The sequence below is a fragment of the Saccopteryx bilineata genome, chromosome 3 (assembly GCF_036850765.1).
Source record: "Saccopteryx bilineata isolate mSacBil1 chromosome 3, mSacBil1_pri_phased_curated, whole genome shotgun sequence".
In the NCBI taxonomy this organism is placed as follows: domain Eukaryota; kingdom Metazoa; phylum Chordata; class Mammalia; order Chiroptera; family Emballonuridae; genus Saccopteryx; species Saccopteryx bilineata.
In genome coordinates, this window is record NC_089492.1 from 57,206,703 (window position 1) to 57,226,854 (window position 20,152).

The following is a 20,152-nucleotide window of genomic DNA, read 5'->3' on the forward strand; positions in this document are numbered from 1 at the left end:
TGAGGTTGCACTCAGCTCATTGTATCCAACCTTTTCACGTAGAAAATAAGGAGCTTGGCACATTGTGGTAAAGGGCTGAGGGCATTGATGTCTTTGTATGCTGTAGCTTACTCAGGACATCAGCGAGCTTCTCTGGGAAGCTCTGAGTCTGATGCTCTCCCTTCCTTTTCAGTGAATAAAGTATTTGTTGCCCCTTGTGCTAGGGTTTCTTCCTGCCTCTCTCTCTGCCCTAAAGAGACAAGATACTCTTCATAGGCACCTTATTCATTTTTTTAAAACTTAATTTTTTAATTGAATTTATTGGGGTGACACAGGTTAACATAATTATACAGGTTTCAGGTGCCCTATTCTGCAACACATCTCTGTATACTGACTGTATTGTGTGTTCACCGACCCCCCAAGTCTCTCCGTTCATCACCATTCAGGGGTCCCCAAACTTTTTACACAGAGGGCCAGTTCACTGTCCCTCAGACTGTTGGAGGTCCGCCACATACAGTGCTCCTCTCACTGACCACTAATGAAAGAGGTGCCCCTTCCGGAAGTGCGGAGGGGGGCCGGATAAATGGCCTCAGGGGGCCGCATGCGGCCCAGGGGCCGTAGTTTGGGGACACCTGATTATCCTTCCTATACCTTCCTCCACCCCCTCACACCACACTGTGTTCATGAGCTTTTTTTGCCCAATCCCTCCTCCCTTCTTACATAGCACCCCACGTAGCTGTCAGCCTGCTCACTATCAATGAATCCGTCTCAATTTTGCTTGTGAGTTCATTAGAGTCCACATATGAATGAAATCATATAGTACTTGTCTTTCTCTGAATGGCTTTTATTTCACTTGACATAATGTTCTTCAGGTTCATTCATGCTGACACAAGGGGTAAGATTTCCTTCTTTTTTATGGCCGCATAGTAGTCCATTGTATCTAATATAAACGCAGCTTTTTTATCCACTCATTTACTGGTGGGCATTTGGGCGGGCTTCCAAATGTTGGCTATTGTAAATAGCACTGCAGTGAATATAGTGGTACATATGTTCTTTTGAATTAGGGTTTCAGGTTTTTTTGGATATAGCCCGAGAAGTGGAATCACTGGGTCATAAGGCAGCTCCATTTTTTATTTTTTGAAGTAACTCTATACTGTTTTCCACAGTGGCTGCACCAGTCTGCATTCCCACCAACAGTGCAGGAGGGTTCCCTTTTCTCCACACCCTCGCCAATATTTGTTGTTTGTTGATTTATTGATGATAGTCATTCTGACAGTTGAGGTGACATCTCATTGTGGTTTTAATTTGCATTTCTTTGATGATTAGTGAGGTTGACAGTCCTTTCTATATTAGCATCTGTATGTCCTCTTTAGAAGTGTCTAGTTAGGTCCTTTCTCATTTTTTAATCGGATTGGGTTTTTTTGCTGTTGGATTTTATAAGTTCTTTATAATAAGTTTGCATATTAACCCCTTATCAGACCTATCGGCAAATATGTTCTCCCATTCAGTGGTTTGCCTTTTCATTTTGTCGATGGTTTCCTTTGCTGTGTAGTGGTGTTGAATGTGCCACCTTTTTAGGCTGTTAAATAAACCCCACTCTACTTGATTGTACACAATTTAAGAAGTGAGTAAAGGAATCCTTCAACTCAAAAGGTAGAGTTATGACCTTATACTGTCATTTTTTAAACTATAAAAAATAAAAAGACTTCTAACACTTGTCTTGCTTTCCCCTCAATAGTGATCATGTGGCTAATACCTATTCAGTCTTGTCAGACTCACAGAAGCTTACATGTATTATAGCAATCCTACTTTGTTTTCCTTAGTCTTTATTTCAAGATGATGAGGGTAAATGATTTAAGGTATAAATCAATATTGAAATCTTACCATTTTTGCCTTATTTCTTGGGATTTTTGCCTTGATAAGCTTTTTAATTTCTTTTTAGGGGGTAATAACACTTATATTCATATAATTTTATTTTTTATTTATGAGGGTAGATCCCCAGATATACTGCTCACAAAAATTAGGGGATATCTCAAAACAAATATAAAGTTGTAAAATCTCCCCTAATTTTTGTGAGCAGTGTAGTTGCTTTCTAATTTTCCAGCATTTTCAAACTATGTCTTAATAGTGGACTATGACTAAAGTTGTTTTCTTATTCTCTAGGGTATATTTGTTCAGCTAGTCCAGGCAAATTCTCCAGCCTCATTGGTTGGTCTGAGATTCGGGGACCAAGTCCTCCAGATCAACGGGGAAAACTGTGCAGGCTGGAGCTCGGATAAAGCGCACAAGGTGCTCAAACAGGCGTTTGGAGAGAAGATCACTATGACGATTCGTGACAGGTAAGCCGACTGAACAATTCAGATGGGATCAAGACCAGTTTTCCATTTTCTTATGCTTTTCAGATTTTGTAAATATCGTATTCTGTTGCAAGAAATAATTAAATGTTATTGATGAGCCTTAGAGTCTTAAAATTGTGTGGAACAGAGTTTTCTTACATAGTTTGATTTTTTAAAAATAGCATATACTTTTATTTTTGCATATACTTTTTATTTCAGAGCTTATAGAAATTTATTGCCTAAGGAGTTACTTTCCTGTCTTAATCTATTTCTCTAGAAAATAGAAAATGTATGTTGGGAAAGTAAGCAGCATGGAGTCTATGGCCTCACTCTGCACTTTGCTGCTTAGACATGCAGTGTAGTATGAGTGTCAGGGTCCCTGCAGAGCTCCAAGTCTCTGTGAGTTCTGAAAACAAATCTGGGTTTTTAGGTGACTATGAAGCTCTAGTTGTCAAGGTCAGGGGATGGAACATTTTATTTAGCAGTTAATTTGTTTATTACTAAACATGCATTTAGTTCATGAAATATGGGCCTCCATTTATTTTCTTGCCCCAACCCTCACAAATATTAAGGGTGGACCTATGTCATATTGTTCCAGTTAGCTTTGGGTTTTCATTCTCAGTTAAACTTTTTGCTTTCATGTTTCTAGTTTGTTACACATGGGTAGGTATTTAGTAAACATTCGTAGATGAATGCCATTTTTGCTTTATATCTAAGGAAAAGAGTAACATGGGCCAACAGGAAGATATTACTGTTCTGAATTTTTAAAAACACAGGTTTATAAGAAAATCCATATATTGACATGACGGCAGAATTATAGAGTGGTAAGCGAGTATAACTGGCATGACAGCCTTTGAGACAACTGGCTGCCTGGTTATCATAATTATATGCCTTTCTTTCTAAAAGAACTTTCTAGAAGCCAGTTAAGTGTTTGATACTTAAAAAGAAAATCTTAATTAGTAATTTAGGCAAACCATAATGGATAAATTAAAAAAAAAATACAGTTGAACCTTGAACACCATGGGTTTGAACTCTACGGGTCCAATTATACACAATTAATATGCAGACCTGAGCAGCTCAAACACATGTTGTACAAGGGCCACTGTTTTGAACCACTGTTGGGAATCTATGGATGTAAAGGGCCAGCAGACTCCAAATTTCCCTGCAGATTTTTTTTTTTTTTTTTTTTTAGTGAGAGGAAGGGAGGCAGAGAGACAGATTCCTACATGTGCCTGTACCAGGATCCACCTGGCAAGCCCACTAGGGGGTGATGCTCTGCCCATCTGGTGCTGTTGCTCTGTTGCTTAGCAGCCAAGCCATTTTTTTTAGTGCCTGAGGTGGAGGCCACAGAGCCATGGCCAACTCACTGGAGCCGGTCAAGCCATGGCTGTGGGAAGAAGAGAGAGAGAAGTGGAGGGGAGGGATGAAGAAGCAGATGGTCACTTCTCCTGTGTGTCCTAACCAAGAATCTAATCCCGGACATCCACACGTCATGCCAACGCTCTACCACTGAGCCAACTGGCCAGGGCTGCAGATTTTCTGCTGCACGGGAATCAGTGCTCCTAATCCACCACATTGTTGAAGAGTCAACTGTACTTTTTTATGCTAAGATGCTCTATAAATGTGCAATATCACAGCCAACCCATACTTGGTTGCTTGTATTAGAAACACTGAGTTTATTATAACAAAGTATCCAGTAGGGCAGAATAGAAGACCATTAAAATGTTTAGTATGTAATTTTTAATTGAACCCATTGTGTTTACAGGCCCTTTGAACGCACCATTACTATGCATAAGGATAGTACTGGACATGTTGGTTTTATCTTTAAAAATGGAAAAATAACATCCATAGTAAAAGACAGTTCTGCAGCCAGAAACGGTCTTCTCACAGAACATAACATCTGTGAAATTAATGGACAGAATGTCATTGGATTGAAGGTGAGGAATAGAACTTGTGTCTTGTTCTGCTGTTATTTTAGCAAATGTCTTTTTTATTTTTCTATTTAAATGATCCTGTTTTCATACTGACCTCCAAAATACAGAAACCGGGGGAGACCGGTGCCAAGGACCTGGGGCTGTGCTCTGTACTAACTGTATTCCGGCCCGAGTTCCTGTTCCTGAGAAAGGGGGCTGGACTAGATGATCTCTGAAGAACTAGAATTTTATGGAGACATAGGCATTGGAGATTTTTATGGCATTTAGCAAGAATGATTGCTCTATTTTTCAATCTGGATTGTAGAAAATGAGTAATAGTTCTTATATTAGTACTTCGTTTGTATATATTTTTTCCTTCCACAAATTCCTAAATAGGGATTTTTTAAGATCTAAAGTCTTTCATTACAACCTGCTTTTTTTTTTATAAACTGGTTGATTTGAGAGAATGTGGTAACATTGTACATGGGGAAAATTACTTAAGCCATAAAAAGATATTTTTGTTTTTTTGCTAATATTTTCAACTCAATTTACTTAGCAATTTTGCTACTGCCTATAAAATTATGATTCTACAGAATTAAACCTGGTAGGAAAATTTACCAGAAAAAAATTGTTGTATCAAGAGTCAGGATTTTAGAGGTAATACCAAAACATAAGAGGACATATATATATCTTTACCAAGAATAACATATAATTTTATGTTTAGTGAATAAAATATCTGTGGAATTTTAAATTATGTATTTTTCAACAGGACTCTCAAATTGCCGACATATTATCAACATCTGGGACTGTAGTTACTATTACAATCATGCCTGCTTTTATCTTTGAACATATTATTAAACGGTAAGTAGACAGTTCTTTAACTTGATGCTTATAGTCATATAACTTAATATAATCACTGTGCTTTTAAATTTTATTTTTACTTATTTTTTAATTAACTGAGAGGCGGGAGGCAGGGAGGCAGACAGACTCCAGCATGTGCCCCAACCGGGATCCACCTGGCAAACCCCCTACAGGGCAATGCTCTACTCATCTGGGGCCGCTGCTCCATTGCTTAGCAACCAAGCTGTAATATTTCAGCACCTGAGTCAAGGCCATGGAGCCATCCTTAGCACCCAGGACCAAATGCTCAAGCCATTTGAGCCATGGCTATGGAAGGGGAGGAGAGAGAGAGAGAGAGAGAGAAAGAGAGAGAAAGAAAGAAAGGGAGAGAGAGAGGGAGGGAAGGAAGGAAGGAAGGAAGGAAGGAAGGAAGGAAGGAAGGAAGGAAGGAAGGAGAGAGGAAGGAAGGAAGGAAGGAAGGAGAGAGGAAGGAAGGAAGGAAGGAAGGAGAGAGGAAGGAAGGAAGGAGAGAGGAAGGAAGGAGAGAGAAAGGAAAGAAAGAGAAAGAGGAAGGAAGGAAGGAGAGAGAGGAAGGAAGGAAGGAAGGAGAGAGAGAAAGGAAGGAAGGAAGGAGAGAGAGAGGAAGGAAGGAAGAGAGAGAAAGAGAAAGGAAGGAGAGAGAGAGAAAGAGACAGAGGAAGGAAGGAAGGAAGGAAGGAAGGAAGGAAGGAAGGAAGGAAGGAAGGAAGGAAGGAAGGAAGGAAGGAGAGAGAAAGAAAGAGGAAGGAAGGAAAGAAGGAAGGAAGGAAGGAAGGAAGGAAGGAAGGAAGGAAGGAAGGAAGGAAGGAAGGAAGGAAGGAAGGGAAGGAGAGGAAGGGAGGAAGGGAGGAAGGGAGGAAGGGAGGAAGGGAGAGGAGTGGAGAAGAGAAGTAGATGGTTGGTTCTTCCTGTGTGCCATGACCGGGAATCGAACCTGGGACTTCCACGTACTGTGCTAATGCTCTACTGCTGAGCCAACTGCCAGAGCCTCTGCTTTCTTTCAGTTCCTGAACTTTTTGGTTCTTTTCGTAAGGGATGACATTGGTATTTATCTAAAAATGTGTAGTGATTTATTTAAATCAGAGGAATTGGTTAATGTGGATGACACATTACAACTTCCCAGGTATGCACGGACAGTTTGACATTTCCTAGTAGGAAAGGGTGTATGGGCAGAGGCGGGCAGGCTTTCATTCCACTTCCAGTTTCAGTACAGTGGACTACAACTGCACGCTACCGTGGCTCCTCTGTGGTTCATGATGGCAAATTCTTGGAGTCGGTTTGTATTCTCTTGAGCATCTCGGGAGGCTGGCAGAGGTGTGTGGGGTGTAGTGTATGGAGGATGAGGAATGGGAGGCTGGGAAGGGAGACTAGAAAAGGGGCAGCAAAGGTTATCTTCCCTGGAGCTTTTAAAATCCTGGCTTTAGCAGAGCTGTTTTTACCAAGCCAGTTTAGGATCCTTCTTTCAGAATTTATCATGCATGTGGAAATAAGATCAACAGATTCAAAAACATAATACCTAGAATGAAATTGTTAGTTTCAGCTTATGGGTAGAAAGCAGCTAACTACTCTTCGGGTATAAAAATAGGAATTACTGTCAGGACTAACTGTTCTAGAGTTCTCTCTTAAATGAGTGACAGGCGCCCCTTCCCACTCCCATTTCCCTCCCAGTTCATAACAGCCTTCTCATTCTCTTTCTTTTTAAAATCGTAAGCCTTAGATGCAAAGACTTACTTGTATCTTACCTAACTTTTCTAGTCAAGATACAGATAGTCTTTGACACTGGATATTTACAAAACAAGTAGATTACATGAGATTCTTAAATCAGAACTCATTATAAAGAACTTCCCTCTTCTTCCTCAACATCCCACTTGATGCTGACAGGTGCTGAGTTTGAAGTAGAGTTTTCTTGCATCAACATAGCATAATTGAAAAAAGGAACCCAAACTTCAGTATTAATACAAGCGACTCTCTTGTAGGATGGCACCAAGCATTATGAAGAGCCTGATGGACCACACCATCCCTGAAGTTTAAAGGTCATGACAGCGGAAACCTGGCTGAACTTCTCCAGTTTACTCCTTTGGCAACTTAACTTTACATTATGCACACGAAGCTTTCTAGGAGCCAGAGAGCATATGCTGCATGAGGTCTTCTGTCTTATTGTATAGCTGGGAATATTAACTGTTTGATCTGATACCTTGGTCAGACTTCAAAAGAGTTATAGCCTTATCCTGGTTTTACAGATGTGAAACTTCAAAAAGATTTACTGACTTTCATAGATTAGTAGTTTCTGTACTGGAAACCTGATACTTTCACAAGCCATTATGATTAGGATGACTGATGCAGGCTTAGCTTTGTGTTAGGACCAGTCACCTTTATCCTAGAAATCAAGTAATGCTGTTCATATTACTTTAATTCTAAGATATATTTGCATTTTACTCTGTTACCATAGTACAGTTAAAATGATTGCTTTTGATAGATTTCTTGTGTGTGTGTATGTATTGTGTGTCTGTAAAACACCAATTAAATAACACTGGTTTCATTCCACGTAAGCATTATACAGTGTATGTTGGTTGCAAGAGATTGTATTAATTATCATTAAATTTTAACTACCTTCATTCACTTAATATGCTTGAGCTGTAGCCTTACCTATGTTAAGCATCTAGAGTAAAAGCCAAAATATAACTATTGCTGCCTTTCTAAAACCCAAACTGCAGTTCTGTATGAAACTGAAATGTACACTCGCCCAGAACATTATGGCACACACTGAGCGACAGCATAGCTGCTTAGTTGCATTTGAGATTTTCTAGTCATTGTATAATGGGAACTTCTTCTCAAAGTTACTAGTGTCATTTTCTGACAAATGAATCACTATATATTTAATGTAAAAATTCTTATACTAAATAGGATAAACTTTTGACTTTCTGTTTCATTTGTAGATTAAGTGGGATAATACCTAATTTTGACATTTTACTCTAAGCATTATGTAACCTAGCTACTTTGGAGTGGTCTTACAGTGTTGTCCTCCTAATTTGTTCTATTTCCTAACTCTTCCCTGCAAACAAAATGGCATTGACACTTGATCCTGATTTGTTATTTTTGGTGTATGCCTATTCCAATTAAACATGTATAAATAAAGTTAAAATTTAGTCAGACTGTCTTATTGCATCATTTGGACACTTTTCTCTGCTTTCACAAAACTAGTGCCTGACGCAGAAAGAATGTGAAATTCACCTGGGGACGGGCGGACAGGGGCAGACATCCCTCAGCAGCTGACATCAGGGCCTGAGCAGAGCCCTCTGTGCTAGGAAAGGAGGAGCACAGGGAAAGTGCTTCCAGCTGTGAACCTGACCTACAGCTCTGCACCTTCTGGCCAGGAACTGAGTGAGGCAGCAGATTCCTTGGCAATACCTAAGACCAAGTAATGTTTAATGACATTTAAAACTGACTGGAGCCTGACCAGGCAGTGGCGCAGTGAATAGAGCATCAGACTGGGACACGGAGGGCCCAAGTTCGAGACCCCCAAGGTCGCCAGCTTGAGCGCGGGCTTAAGTGGTTTGAGCAAGGCTCACCAGCTTGGGCCCAAGGTCACTGGCTTGGCTTGAGCAAGGGTCACTTGGTCTGCTGTAGGCTCCCCCCTCCCAAGACACAGGAGAAAGCAATCAATGAAAAACTAAGGTGCTGCAATGAAGAATTGGTGCTTCTCATCTCTCTCTCTTCCTGTCTGTCTGTCCCTCTCTGTCCCTCTCTCTTAATCTGTCTCTGTCACAAAAACAAAGAAAAAAAAACTGACTGAAAATTAATTCTACCACCCTGGTCTGATGCAAATTTTCCTCCTGTGCTATATATACTACCTACAAGATATAATAATGTTTTTAAGAGTATAGAAAAAGTTTAAATCACATCATTACTGTGGTTTAGAAAAGAAAATCAGTGTTACTGCTTCACAGCTTATTTTGTTTGAAATTTGGAAAAACCAAACAGTGTTTCCCAGTTTATCTGCTTTACTGTCTGGACTTGGGTTTCGAAGATGGTTCTAAGTGTAAGAGCAACATTCACATCACTAAGTATGGTTTCCTAGAAGGATTGATACTTTAAAGTTCTTAAAAGGTGCTAGTTTTTATAATCATTTAAATAAGAAAATGAAAACTAGTTTCATTACAGAAAAATATTTTTAATGTAGAAAAGATGAGCATTTAATAGCTATAATGAAATATAGCATTCCTATACACAGTAAACTTACTGTTGTTATAAGAACTGCTAATCCTTCCCCAGGTTCTTAGAATCTGGGGACAGTAGGTTATAGAAAGTAACCACTCCATGAAAACATACATACCAAAAACCCAGTGGGCAGCAACTGTGTAGATCAGGAAGACAAAAAATAGTGACTCAGTAGTAGTAGAGAATACTGCACATTTGGAAAATTCAACATTGTTAAGAGCTCTCTCAAAGCCTCCCCAGCCCAGTTCAGTATCTCTTAGCTACTACTATCTTTGTGACTCAGCATGTCTTCTGACCATCATCATACCGGGACGGTCATGTGCCTTACAATGTAATGTTTTCTCCCTAACACTGCTGTATCTGTTTGCCTTTTAGAGGATGGCAACTAATAGTTTTCAATGAAGTTACCATGACTTAGAAAGTTGAAAACCACAAATTTCTTATGTGGTAAAACTTCTAGTTACTATCATTGCACACTGACCAGTTCATTTAAAAGTTCAGTTTAAAAATACATTAAATAGAGTCCGATTTAATATTCAGGAGTGGAAAAGGCACTTAATACTGCAATTTCCAGAACAGGATTTGTCTGTCTTCCCCTCCCGTGATGATGCTGCTGCACTGTTCGTTCATCCATATACAGGTCACCGCACCTAAGACAAAGAGACGGGGTTAGGGAGTGAGCTGACCAGGAGGTCCCCAAAGACACCCTAGTGAGGACTACATTGTCTTGTCTCATCCTAGAATATCTTTATAGAAATTAAAAATAACTTCCTGGTACAAGAAACTTGTGAGGAATAGGAAACCATTTCAATGTAAAACTGAAACAACCGGGAATTCTGGGTATAGAACAGAAGACAAATATACCGCTAACAAAAGGAAGGAAGCAGATGAGGGAGAAGGGGGATTGGTGTAAATGTGCTGATCTACATGCATTTCTACTGGAAGGAGTAAAAATGTTATCTAAAGCTAGTAGGGAATAAAAGGCATAGTCACATCGCTTTATAAAATTAAGAACTAACTGTACAAAACTGAGTGACAGAGGGAAGAGATGAAGGTGAGAAGGTACTGTTCACTGTGAGAAGTTAGCAGAAACTTATAACCATAGATAATAGAAGAATTAAAAGCCATAAATCCTCCACATGATCTGGAGGAAACCGTGTAAAATGTAAGCAATGTAGTGAACCTCCAAGATACTGTAAGTGAAAAAGGACAACAATCATATACGTTTGCAAACACCCTCAATGGGAGGACGCCCATCCAGGGCTCAAACTGGAAAAAGCCCTCTAAGGAAGAGAAGTGGGAGCTAGGAGACAGTGGGAACCCAACTTAGCTTTTTTCATTGGAATTCATTACTTTCATGTTTGTTTTTTAACTACTAAACTATTGCAGCTTTTACTATGGCTTTTCATTCTCTGTCAAATGTCTGTCAACATAAATCTAAATCTTGAAGGTCCCAAGAGATGCTGACCATCTGGCCAACCAGGATGCTGGAGGGGACTGCTTACAGCATGGAGGGCACATGGCCTATTTTCCCCCTGAGAATAGTTTGTTCCCTGAAAGGAAAGGTTTGAATATTAACATTGTAACATTGTATCTGCCACTGTACTGAATTCATTTATCTGTTCTAATAGCAGTTTTGTGAATCTTCAGGATTCTCTCTATATAGTCATCTGCAATACAAATTTTTAGATAAATACCAATGTCATCCCTTACGTAAAGAACCAAAGAGTAACAGTTTTTATGTAGTAACATACGTAAAGAACCAAAGAGTAACAGTTTTTATGTAGTAACACTTGTATTTCTGCAAGATGGATGCCTTTATTTCTCTTCCTTGTTTGACTGATGTGGCTAGAGCTCCTAGGAAAACAGGTTTGGGTTCTGTATTTTAGGAAGAAAGGTCAAGGCGACTGAGTAACTCTTTACCTTTATGTCCCTGAATTCTCTCACTGATTTTTCCTCCTAGGAGGTCCCAAACGAGCAGCTCACCAGACTGACTTCCAGATAAAACAGTATTTCCATCCCAGATAAAGCACCTGCAAGCAAGGTTTAGAAAGAATCATTTTATTGTCATGAAGGAGGGACTAGATTACACTGGCCAAAGCAAGCCCAAAGGCATGCTCATGAACTTGTGTGTAAATGTCTTCACTGCTAGTAACCTAAAAAGTATACCTCTGGGGCTCGTCTGAAGTCAGAGAGGAAATAAGCATTCCTGTCTGCACGTCTATGACATTTAGACAGCCGTCTTCTCCTGTACTGAGCACATGGCGACTGTCTGTAAATGAGAGAAAACACAGATACAGTTTGTTTTAGATTATCCTGAGATTTTAATTCCTTTCTTTTTAAAATTTTTCTATTGATTTGAGAGGAAGAGAAAGACAGAGAAATGCAGTAAGTCGTTCCACTTAGTTGTGCACTCACTGACTACTTCTTACACGTGCCCTGACCGGGAGTCCAACCTGCGACCGTGGCATGCGGGTCAATGCTTCATGCACTGAGCCGCCGGCCAGGGCCTTGAGATTTTATTTCTGAATCCAGTGGCCTAGTGTTCATTTTCAATTTCCTTAAGCTACTTGTTTTATTTAACCAGTGACTACCCTTTCCTTGAAATGTTTGTTTTGGAACAGTTGAGATCTTGCTGCCCAGGGTATTTCGTCAGTTTGGTTCAAACTCCTATGAAAAATAAATGTTTCTGTTTCATCAGCCCATCAGACGTTGGGCTGATGACTCTTTGGTGTGAGTTCCTTTACATGTTGTAAGTTAATTTCCCTAGTAAGTTGAGGAATAAAGAACACTATCCAATACTTTTTTCTACTGGGCACAGTGCCACAGTAGACCATATTCTGCCATGAAGCAGCTTTTGCTATAGGCAGAACTTTTTTTATCAGCCATGCTTTCTGTTTATACTCTGTTATTTCAAAGTAATACTTGTAATCTCCCCCGTGTCATCTGTACTAAAAAGGATAACACGGCCCTGGCCGGTTGGCTCAGCAGTAGAGCGTCGGCCTGGCGTGTGGGGGACCCAGGTTCGATTCCCGGCCAGGGCACATAGGAGAAGCGCCCATTTGCTTCTCCACCCCGCCCCCCTCCTTCCTCTCTGTCTCTCTCTTCCCCTCCCGCAGCCAAGGCTCCATTGGAGCAAAAATGGCCCGGCGCTGGGGATGGCTCCTTGGCCTCTACCCCAGGCACTAGAGTGGCTCTGGTCGCGGCAGAGCGACGCCCCGGAGGGGCAGAGCATCGCCCCCTGGTGGGCAGTGTCACCCCTAGTGGGTGTGCCGGGTGGATCCCGGTTGGGCGCATGCGGGAGTCTGTCTGACTGTCTCTCCCTGTTTCCAGCTTCAGAAAAATACAAAAAAATAAATAAAATAAAAAATTAAAAAAAATAAAAAGGATAACACTACCTGGACTAAAAGCAGCATCACATACAGTCCCTGAGTGGCACGGAATCTGGTGCAATATGGTGGCCGTGGTGAGGTCCCAAATATTCACTGTGCGTTCTTTGGTGCCTGAAACCAACAGTGTGCCTGCGGCATTTAAACTGATTGTATCCACCTAAGGAAGACAACACATAAGTTACTCCATTTACAATTACGGTCATAAGCTATGTTTCTCTAGGCTAGTTCAAGTACATATATGGGGATGTAATAATATGGATCAAACCAGTGATTTTCAGCCACTGGTCCACAGATCGGTCCACCAGAAATTTTGTGCTGGTCCGTGAAAGAGTTAACCACCTGGATGTTGTATGAAGATTATAGACCCAATGATAGTTGAATTTCCTTATGCTTAGGATGACTTTTGCCTTAGTGGTCCTGAAGTAATTCTATTTTCACCCGTCCCCAAGTGTGAAAAGGTGGAAAACCACTGGATAAAACCCTACGGTACAGTATACTGGTGTGGTCAGTGCAGATGTATTTCAGCATCACTTGAGTGATAACTTCTTTAAAAACAAAACTCTTGATATGCTAATGAGTTAAATGATGTATTGCTAGGAGAAATGTACTGCTGGGTTAAAACAGCCTAAACTTGTCAGTCGAATTCCATGAATGGTAAGTTGTAGGGAAGTGCCCAACTGCCTGAACACAGCTCACTGGTGAGATTATTAGAGGGGTTTGGGAGAAAAGGGGGAGGGGTTGAGGTTATACCTGCATATCCATCTTGAATTACATACTAAAATATTTCTCAACTTCAGCTGACCTGTCGACCATGCAAAGTAGGTATCAGCTCTGAGCCTCAGAGAAGAAGCAGCGCTGTGAGCTGTGGCCTAAGATGCAGCAGCGGGCCCAGTGGAAAGAACAGATGGCCGGGGCCTCCCCGGCCCCGCCCGCTCATGCACGTGGCAGGTCCGTGTTCTCAGCTGGGGATGTGCATCATCCTAGGGCCCTGGCTGGCAAACCGCAGCTCGCGAGCCACATGCGGCTCTTCAGCCCCTCCAGTGTGGCTCTTCCACAAAATACCACGTGTGGCCGCCACCTCAATAAGGAATGTACCTAAAATTTGGCTCTCAAAAGAAATTTCAATTGTTGTACTATTGATATTTGGCTCTGTTGACTAACAAGTTTGCCAACAACTGTCCTATTTTTTTAAAAATCCCTTCTATCTTGTGTGTCAGAAAACATGAGCGACAATGGGCCACAAATACTCTGAGAATACCCAAATATTCAACATTACGTTCCAGGAAACAGCAAACTGGAAGAAAAGAGACAAAGTAGACTTGGAAGCCAGAGTCAACACAGAGAAAAGAACTGCGAGTTAGCCTATGATCCCCAATAAGCCAAATAACACAAAGCAAAAGATCAGAAGCACTTAAGTAAAACCAAGAATCTCCCCAGAACCCTGGACTTTGAAGCTCAGGTTTCGTGCACCTTGGCTGCTGGTACTCACACTGACATCATGTTCCAGCTCGGCCAGCATGTCAAACTGGTGTCTTTTGGTGCCTGTCATTTCTGCAGAAACACCAGACCACACCTTGGAGGGAACACAGTGCAGAAGATATTTGCAAACATGTAATATAAAAGCATTTCTGCCTGACCAGGTGGTGGCGCAGTAGATAGAGCGTCGGACTGGGATGCGGAGGACCCAGGTTCAAGACCCCGAGGTTGCCAGCTTGAGCGTGTGCTCATCTGGTTTGAGCAAAGCTCACCAGCTTGGACCCAAGGTTGCTGGCTTGAGCAAGGGGTTACTCAGTCTGCTGTAGCCCCATGGTCAAGGCACATATGAGAAGGCAATCAATGAACAACTAAGGTATCGCAATGAAAAACTAATGATTGATGCTTCTCATCTCTCTCCATTCCTGTCTGTCTGTCCCTATCTATCCCTCTCTCTGACTCTCTCTCTGTCTCTGAAAAAAAAAAAAAGAAAGTATTTCTAATACACTGAGTTAGAACTCTCTTGACTAACCAACTTCTACTGAACATACCTGCCAACAAATGAGGCTGCCTAGTGGTCTGGTTCCTCTCCGAGTGCCTACGCCTTCATTCCCACCATCCTGTGCTGACTGAGAGTCACCTGGACCTGTGCCTGTTTCCATCCTTTGCACTTGCTGTTGTAATCAAGTGATTTAAGTATTGTGTGACTAAGGAAACAGGAGTGCATAAGTGTTGTAGTGTCTACTAATGTTTAGAAAGATTTAAAAAGGCAAGTCATCAAAATAATTACTAAAATTATGTGTCAGCAAGAAAGTTATCTACAAGAATGGGGGGGAGCTTGACTAGGCAGTGGCACAGTGGATAGAGCATCGGACTGGGATGCAGGTTCGAGACCTCGAGGTCACCAGCTTGAGCGCAGGCTCATCTGGTTTGAGCAAAGCTTTCCAGCTTGGACCCAAGGTCACTGGCTCGAGCAAGGGGTTACTCGGTCTGCTGTAGCCCCACGGTCAAGGCACATAAGAGAAAGTAGTCAATGAGCAACAAAGGTGTCGCAACGAAGAACTAATCATTGATGCTTCTCATCTCTCTCCGTTCCTGTCTGTCTGTCCCTATCTATCCCTCTCTCTGACTCTCTCTCTGTCTCTGTAAGAAAATAAAAATGAAAATAAAAAATACCCTTAAAAAAAAAGAATTGGGGGGAAATCTTGAAAAATTTTGAAGGAATTCTAGTTGTTTTAGGATTTTGCTTTCTTTATACACAAAGGTAGATTGGAAACCAAAGATGATAAATACAGGTGTTTTATATATGGTCCTACATCAATAGAATGGTAAACAAATGTGTATGTGTATGTTTAAACTGGCAATAAAATGCATTATCTTTTCATGATTCCCCATTTTAACTGGACATTTTCTGATTAACTGATCAGCTGCTAGTTCCAACTGAGTTAGAAAAAAGGGTGTGCTACTGTACATTTCTCCATAACTGCTGTCTAATGAATACTGGATCATTCAACCCCAGTTGAACAGAAGTAGAAAAATCACGAAGACTTCCTATTCTATTGTGAAGTGTACATATTAAAAAAGAGCAGTAATATTCAATATCCTTATCTATCACTTACATGCTTTGTGAAAAATATTGAAGTAATTGAATACATTAACAGATTCTTAAATGGTTCATAATATTTTTATTATACAAACATAAATTAGAAATTATATAAAAACCTTCACTGTAGAATCCCATGATGCAGAATACAGCTTGTTGTCATGCCAACAGATCTTACTAACAGCATCATCATGTCCCCTCAGTGTATCTTGGCGTCTTCCAAATGTTATGGAATAAAAATAGCTAATATAAAAAATAATGAGAACTATTAAAACAGCATTCAGCTTAATTTAAAACTCTTAAACCCATATTCAAGAAACATTGCGTTGTTTAATTTTATACTTACTAAGGTCCACTAGAATTACAAATTACTTGTTCTAATGTACCAAACCAAGAAGCTGAAAATTTTAATTTAAAATTAGAAATTTACAGGTCTGGCTCATCTCTTTTCACTTCAATTTAAAACTTAGAGGAAAAGAGAGTCCAATTGGAGAAAGTAGTAGATTCAAAAATCATATTCAATCTGACAGTATTATCCTCAGCTAATGTTTGTTCCTTTTTGCAAACAACAATGTCCTGCCAGCGGAAGGTGCGCCCTTTCCTCTGTCACAGCCACAAAAGTAGCTCTATGTACATGGAATGACAAAGGAGCACGCACACATACATACACGTTATTATCCCATGAAGAACTTATGACAGTGCCATCTCCTGGTAAAAGTAAACAAGATGATAGTGCCTGAAATACAAATGATTCACCATTAATAATTTACATTAGTAAATCCCCAACATGGTAACACTACCTTATAAGATCTCTCCAAAATGAATGCGCAAATTCTTTTGATGTTAGCCTTCTGGTATTTACAAAGTTTTTTTCAACTGACCAATTCTGTATGCCTTGTCTCCTCCCTACTGTAGGAAAGTCAGAGTGTGTGCAGTGTGTGAGGATGGATCTAGCCTGATGGGAGTCCTGGGGCTCTGACAGGCCCTCACTCCCCTCCCTGGGTTGGAGGGACCCAAGTCACGGGGGAGGCAGGAAGGGGCCAGGGATTATCCTCAGGAATGCAAACTCCCCTCAGGATTACAGATTTGTATGGGTAAGGAAAACTTCCAAAATTCTTTAGGGAATTTCAAATCTTTCGGGTGACATACATTAACAATAAAACGTGCTTTTTCAGAATCATTAGTTTTCTAGTATTAGGTATCCACCAACTCAGAAATGCATAAATTTCTAAGTACCACATACACATTTAGTCTAAACATATATGCAGTTCCAAAAAATGATTTATTAAAGAGAATTCTACGAGGTAGGAGCCCAAGTTTTTTTAGAGTACAAATAAAATCACATTAATACATTAATACGAGAGACAACTTGCAAAAAAAATAAATTTAATTTAGAAGTAATCTAAGGCATTCATTCTGTCAATACCACACAGGAACAAACCCCATTGTTTTGGGAGAAATAAAATGTCATTATATGTGTTTGTATAAAACAAAGTGCTACATGAATTTCTATCATATCTCTGATTTAAGATTAAAATGAACTCACCATATTTGAAAATGATATACTTCTTTGTAGCATTTTGGATTCTTTAGAAAACATCTTCAAGGTAGAATCTAGTTTAATGAGAAGGCAACTACGTAAGAAGGATTTCCTGACTCAGAGACGACAAATGCCCGCGACCTTCTTGCTCGGGGCTGCAGGCAGAGCTCCTGCATACCCTGGGCAGTAAAGGGGGCCAAAGACCCTACTCTTCATCTAACATCAAGACTCTAGGATCTGCGACTCCCTGACAAGGAAATCAATTTAAAACCCAGTGCACACGTAGCTGACATTTCAGCATGACTGAACGCTGAGTTAAGTCTGGTCACAATATAAGCTCAAGTTAAAGAGGAGTAAAATAACAATTTTAATATTAAAAAAAAAGACTGGCATTATAAAACTTTTTAAACAAATAGCCCAATTTTATTGTGATACCTTGTACTGAATGAGCATTTATGGAAGAGAATCACTAACTTTGTAAATAATAATAAAATATGGATTAAAATGTCCAAGCTTTTAATTTCCCTGTCTAGAAGTTTTAGAAGTGTACCAAAACAACCTCTTAAAAACTAGGATTTGCAAAGGACAGTGTGCTCCAAACATTCCATATTTGAAATATGTAACATCTACTAACTTGTAAAATACATGATAAATAAAAGAATTAAAAAAAATCTCAGAATGAGATTTAAATTTTTTTGTATAGTAAAATTTAATATTTGTTTTGTTGTTATTATTTTAGTAAGAAGAGGGGAGAGAGTGAGACTGACTCCCGCATGTGCCCCAATTGGGATCTACCCTGCAACCCCAGTCTGGGGCCGATGCTCAAATCAACCGAGCTATTCTCAGCACCCGGGGCCAATGCTTGAACTGAGCCACTAACTGTGGGAGAGAAAGAGAGAGAAGCAGATGGTCGCTTCTTCTCCTGTGTGCCCCGACTGAAGACCAAACATGGGACATCCATATGTCAGGCTGACGTTCTAACCACTGAATGAACTGGCCAGGGCCAAATTTAATACTTCAATTTAATTATTGCAACACTAACACACAGAAGTCTTGAGACTTCATAAACACAAGTTTAACACATTTTCCAATTAGCTTGAAAACAAAAACAAGAATGAACACAGTATCACCTGAATATATCCCTGAGAAGTATAAGTCACTCTGATATTCTTCCCAACCTTGCTTTTGATTGTAAAGATTTACCTTTCTATTGGGCAATCTGAAAATTCACTACAAAGCCTGCTTAGCTTATTAATTTGGGGCATCCCATAGAAAACCATAGCCAGCCAGGTAAGTACTGATGCCTTTCTTGAAATCAAAGGTTTCCTCCCTGTACCAGAGGTGAGACCATGTCACAGACGGCTGAAGAGCTAGTCTCACCATGTACTCCCATCACGCCCACATACCTAAACATATATGGCATATCTGGGGAAGAAATGTAACTTTAGGATAATGATCAGGATACATATAAATCATTAATATGAATTATTAAAGAGTGAGAACAAACAAAAATACAAAAGCTTATTACTTAAAGAAAAACAAAGACTCATTCCCCTTTATTTGGCAAATTCACAAAGAAGCAATATAATGGTTAATAAACCTCAGGGGTCTATAGCCTTAATGATCCTAAAACTCCTGATTTCCAGGGTCATACAAGTACAATAGACCTAAGGACCTAATGGACCATGGCAGACAAATCCATCTAAAACACAGCCTTTACTTAAAGGTAGAGCATTCTGTCTTGTGTTACGATGTTGGCAAACTTGACAGGTAGAAATCCTGGTAAAACAGAGACTGCTTTCTTCTACCCCAACATGGCCCAGTGTATATCCTGCATGCTCACTTCCTTCGGTCTACAGTAGAATCGTCTTCTATGCTTTGTGAACAATTCTGTTGTATGAAATCTGAGACTGTACATGAAAGAGAAAGAAATGACGTGCTACAGATAATAGACCACAATTATGGAATCTCAGAGTAGTAACTGATTTACCCCCTGGAAATGTTTAGTTGGATAGCACTATTTAACCTAATGAATGAAAAATATAATTTGCTATGATAAAGACTAAAGAACAAGTAGTCTCAAAACAATCAGCTATTAACTTTGCCAGAAGCTTTGTCTTAAAGCCCAAGCGGGACAGCTAACATATTCCCCTTTTCATCTCTACACCTTACAGAGTGCCTGTCACCGTGCTGTGAATGGAAAGGGACAACATGTTTTAATTAATTACATACTGTATAGACTGCCAGGAAGTGCAATGTTGTATATAGGAAGAGATTTATGCTTAGTCTCTTTTAAAGATCAAAACAATACAATTTCAATGTGTCATTCATTCCAACATAATTATTATAAGTCATACCAACAAGCCACTACAGAGTTTTTCATAATTTTGATAAATGCATAAGCACATTAACAATGTAGGAATTAGACTTCCAGCTAAATGTTACAGTAAACACCCTGAATATATACTGAATGCCAAAAATGAAAACCTTATCAGTAAATCTGCGTTTCAACATGCTGACGCACACCAGGACCTGTGACGCCCCTGGTCTCACCCAGCAGCCCCAGCCCTCAGGTCTGTTCCTGCTCTGGCCGACTCACCAGAGAGCAGACGAGCCTCCCATGGAGGTGGGAAAGGCTCCTTCTGAGCCAGAAGATGGGAACCACGCTCTTTCTGCCTTTCCCCTTAAATTTTGGGAAAATTTCTCAGCAACAGAAAGGCATTTTTCATGACTTTCTGACAAACGACTATAAAATTGTATGTAATATACCACAAATGTATTGCTCAAAGTTTATTTTATGTGGGGGCAGCGCATGCAAG

General features: G+C 40.1%; 2 protein-coding genes across 4 annotated transcripts in view; one reads left to right on the forward strand and one right to left on the reverse strand.

The window, feature by feature from the left end:
• Nucleotides 1-8,257, forward strand: part of SDCBP (syndecan binding protein) — a 37,286-nt gene extending 29,029 nt beyond the window's left edge. For all 3 annotated transcript variants that reach the window (XM_066266175.1, XM_066266177.1, XM_066266176.1), the window contains exons 6-9: nt 2,143-2,318; nt 4,081-4,252; nt 4,998-5,089; nt 7,084-8,257. In XM_066266175.1, coding sequence (XP_066122272.1) covers nt 2,143-2,318; nt 4,081-4,252; nt 4,998-5,089; nt 7,084-7,138 — 495 coding nt within the window. In that variant the 3' untranslated portion in view covers nt 7,139-8,257. The remainder of the gene's footprint in view (nt 1-2,142; nt 2,319-4,080; nt 4,253-4,997; nt 5,090-7,083) is intronic.
• A 1,005-nt stretch (nt 8,258-9,262) lies between these two features.
• The window catches only part of NSMAF (neutral sphingomyelinase activation associated factor), a 66,367-nt gene continuing 55,477 nt past the window's right edge, over nt 9,263-20,152 (reverse strand). The window contains exons 24-31 of the mRNA XM_066266178.1: nt 17,340-17,407; nt 16,462-16,529; nt 15,913-16,036; nt 14,207-14,290; nt 12,724-12,874; nt 11,495-11,597; nt 11,249-11,358; nt 9,263-9,975 (exon numbers count right to left, since the gene is read on the reverse strand). Coding sequence (XP_066122275.1) covers nt 9,881-9,975; nt 11,249-11,358; nt 11,495-11,597; nt 12,724-12,874; nt 14,207-14,290; nt 15,913-16,036; nt 16,462-16,529; nt 17,340-17,407 — 803 coding nt within the window. The 3' untranslated portion in view covers nt 9,263-9,880. The remainder of the gene's footprint in view (nt 9,976-11,248; nt 11,359-11,494; nt 11,598-12,723; nt 12,875-14,206; nt 14,291-15,912; nt 16,037-16,461; nt 16,530-17,339; nt 17,408-20,152) is intronic.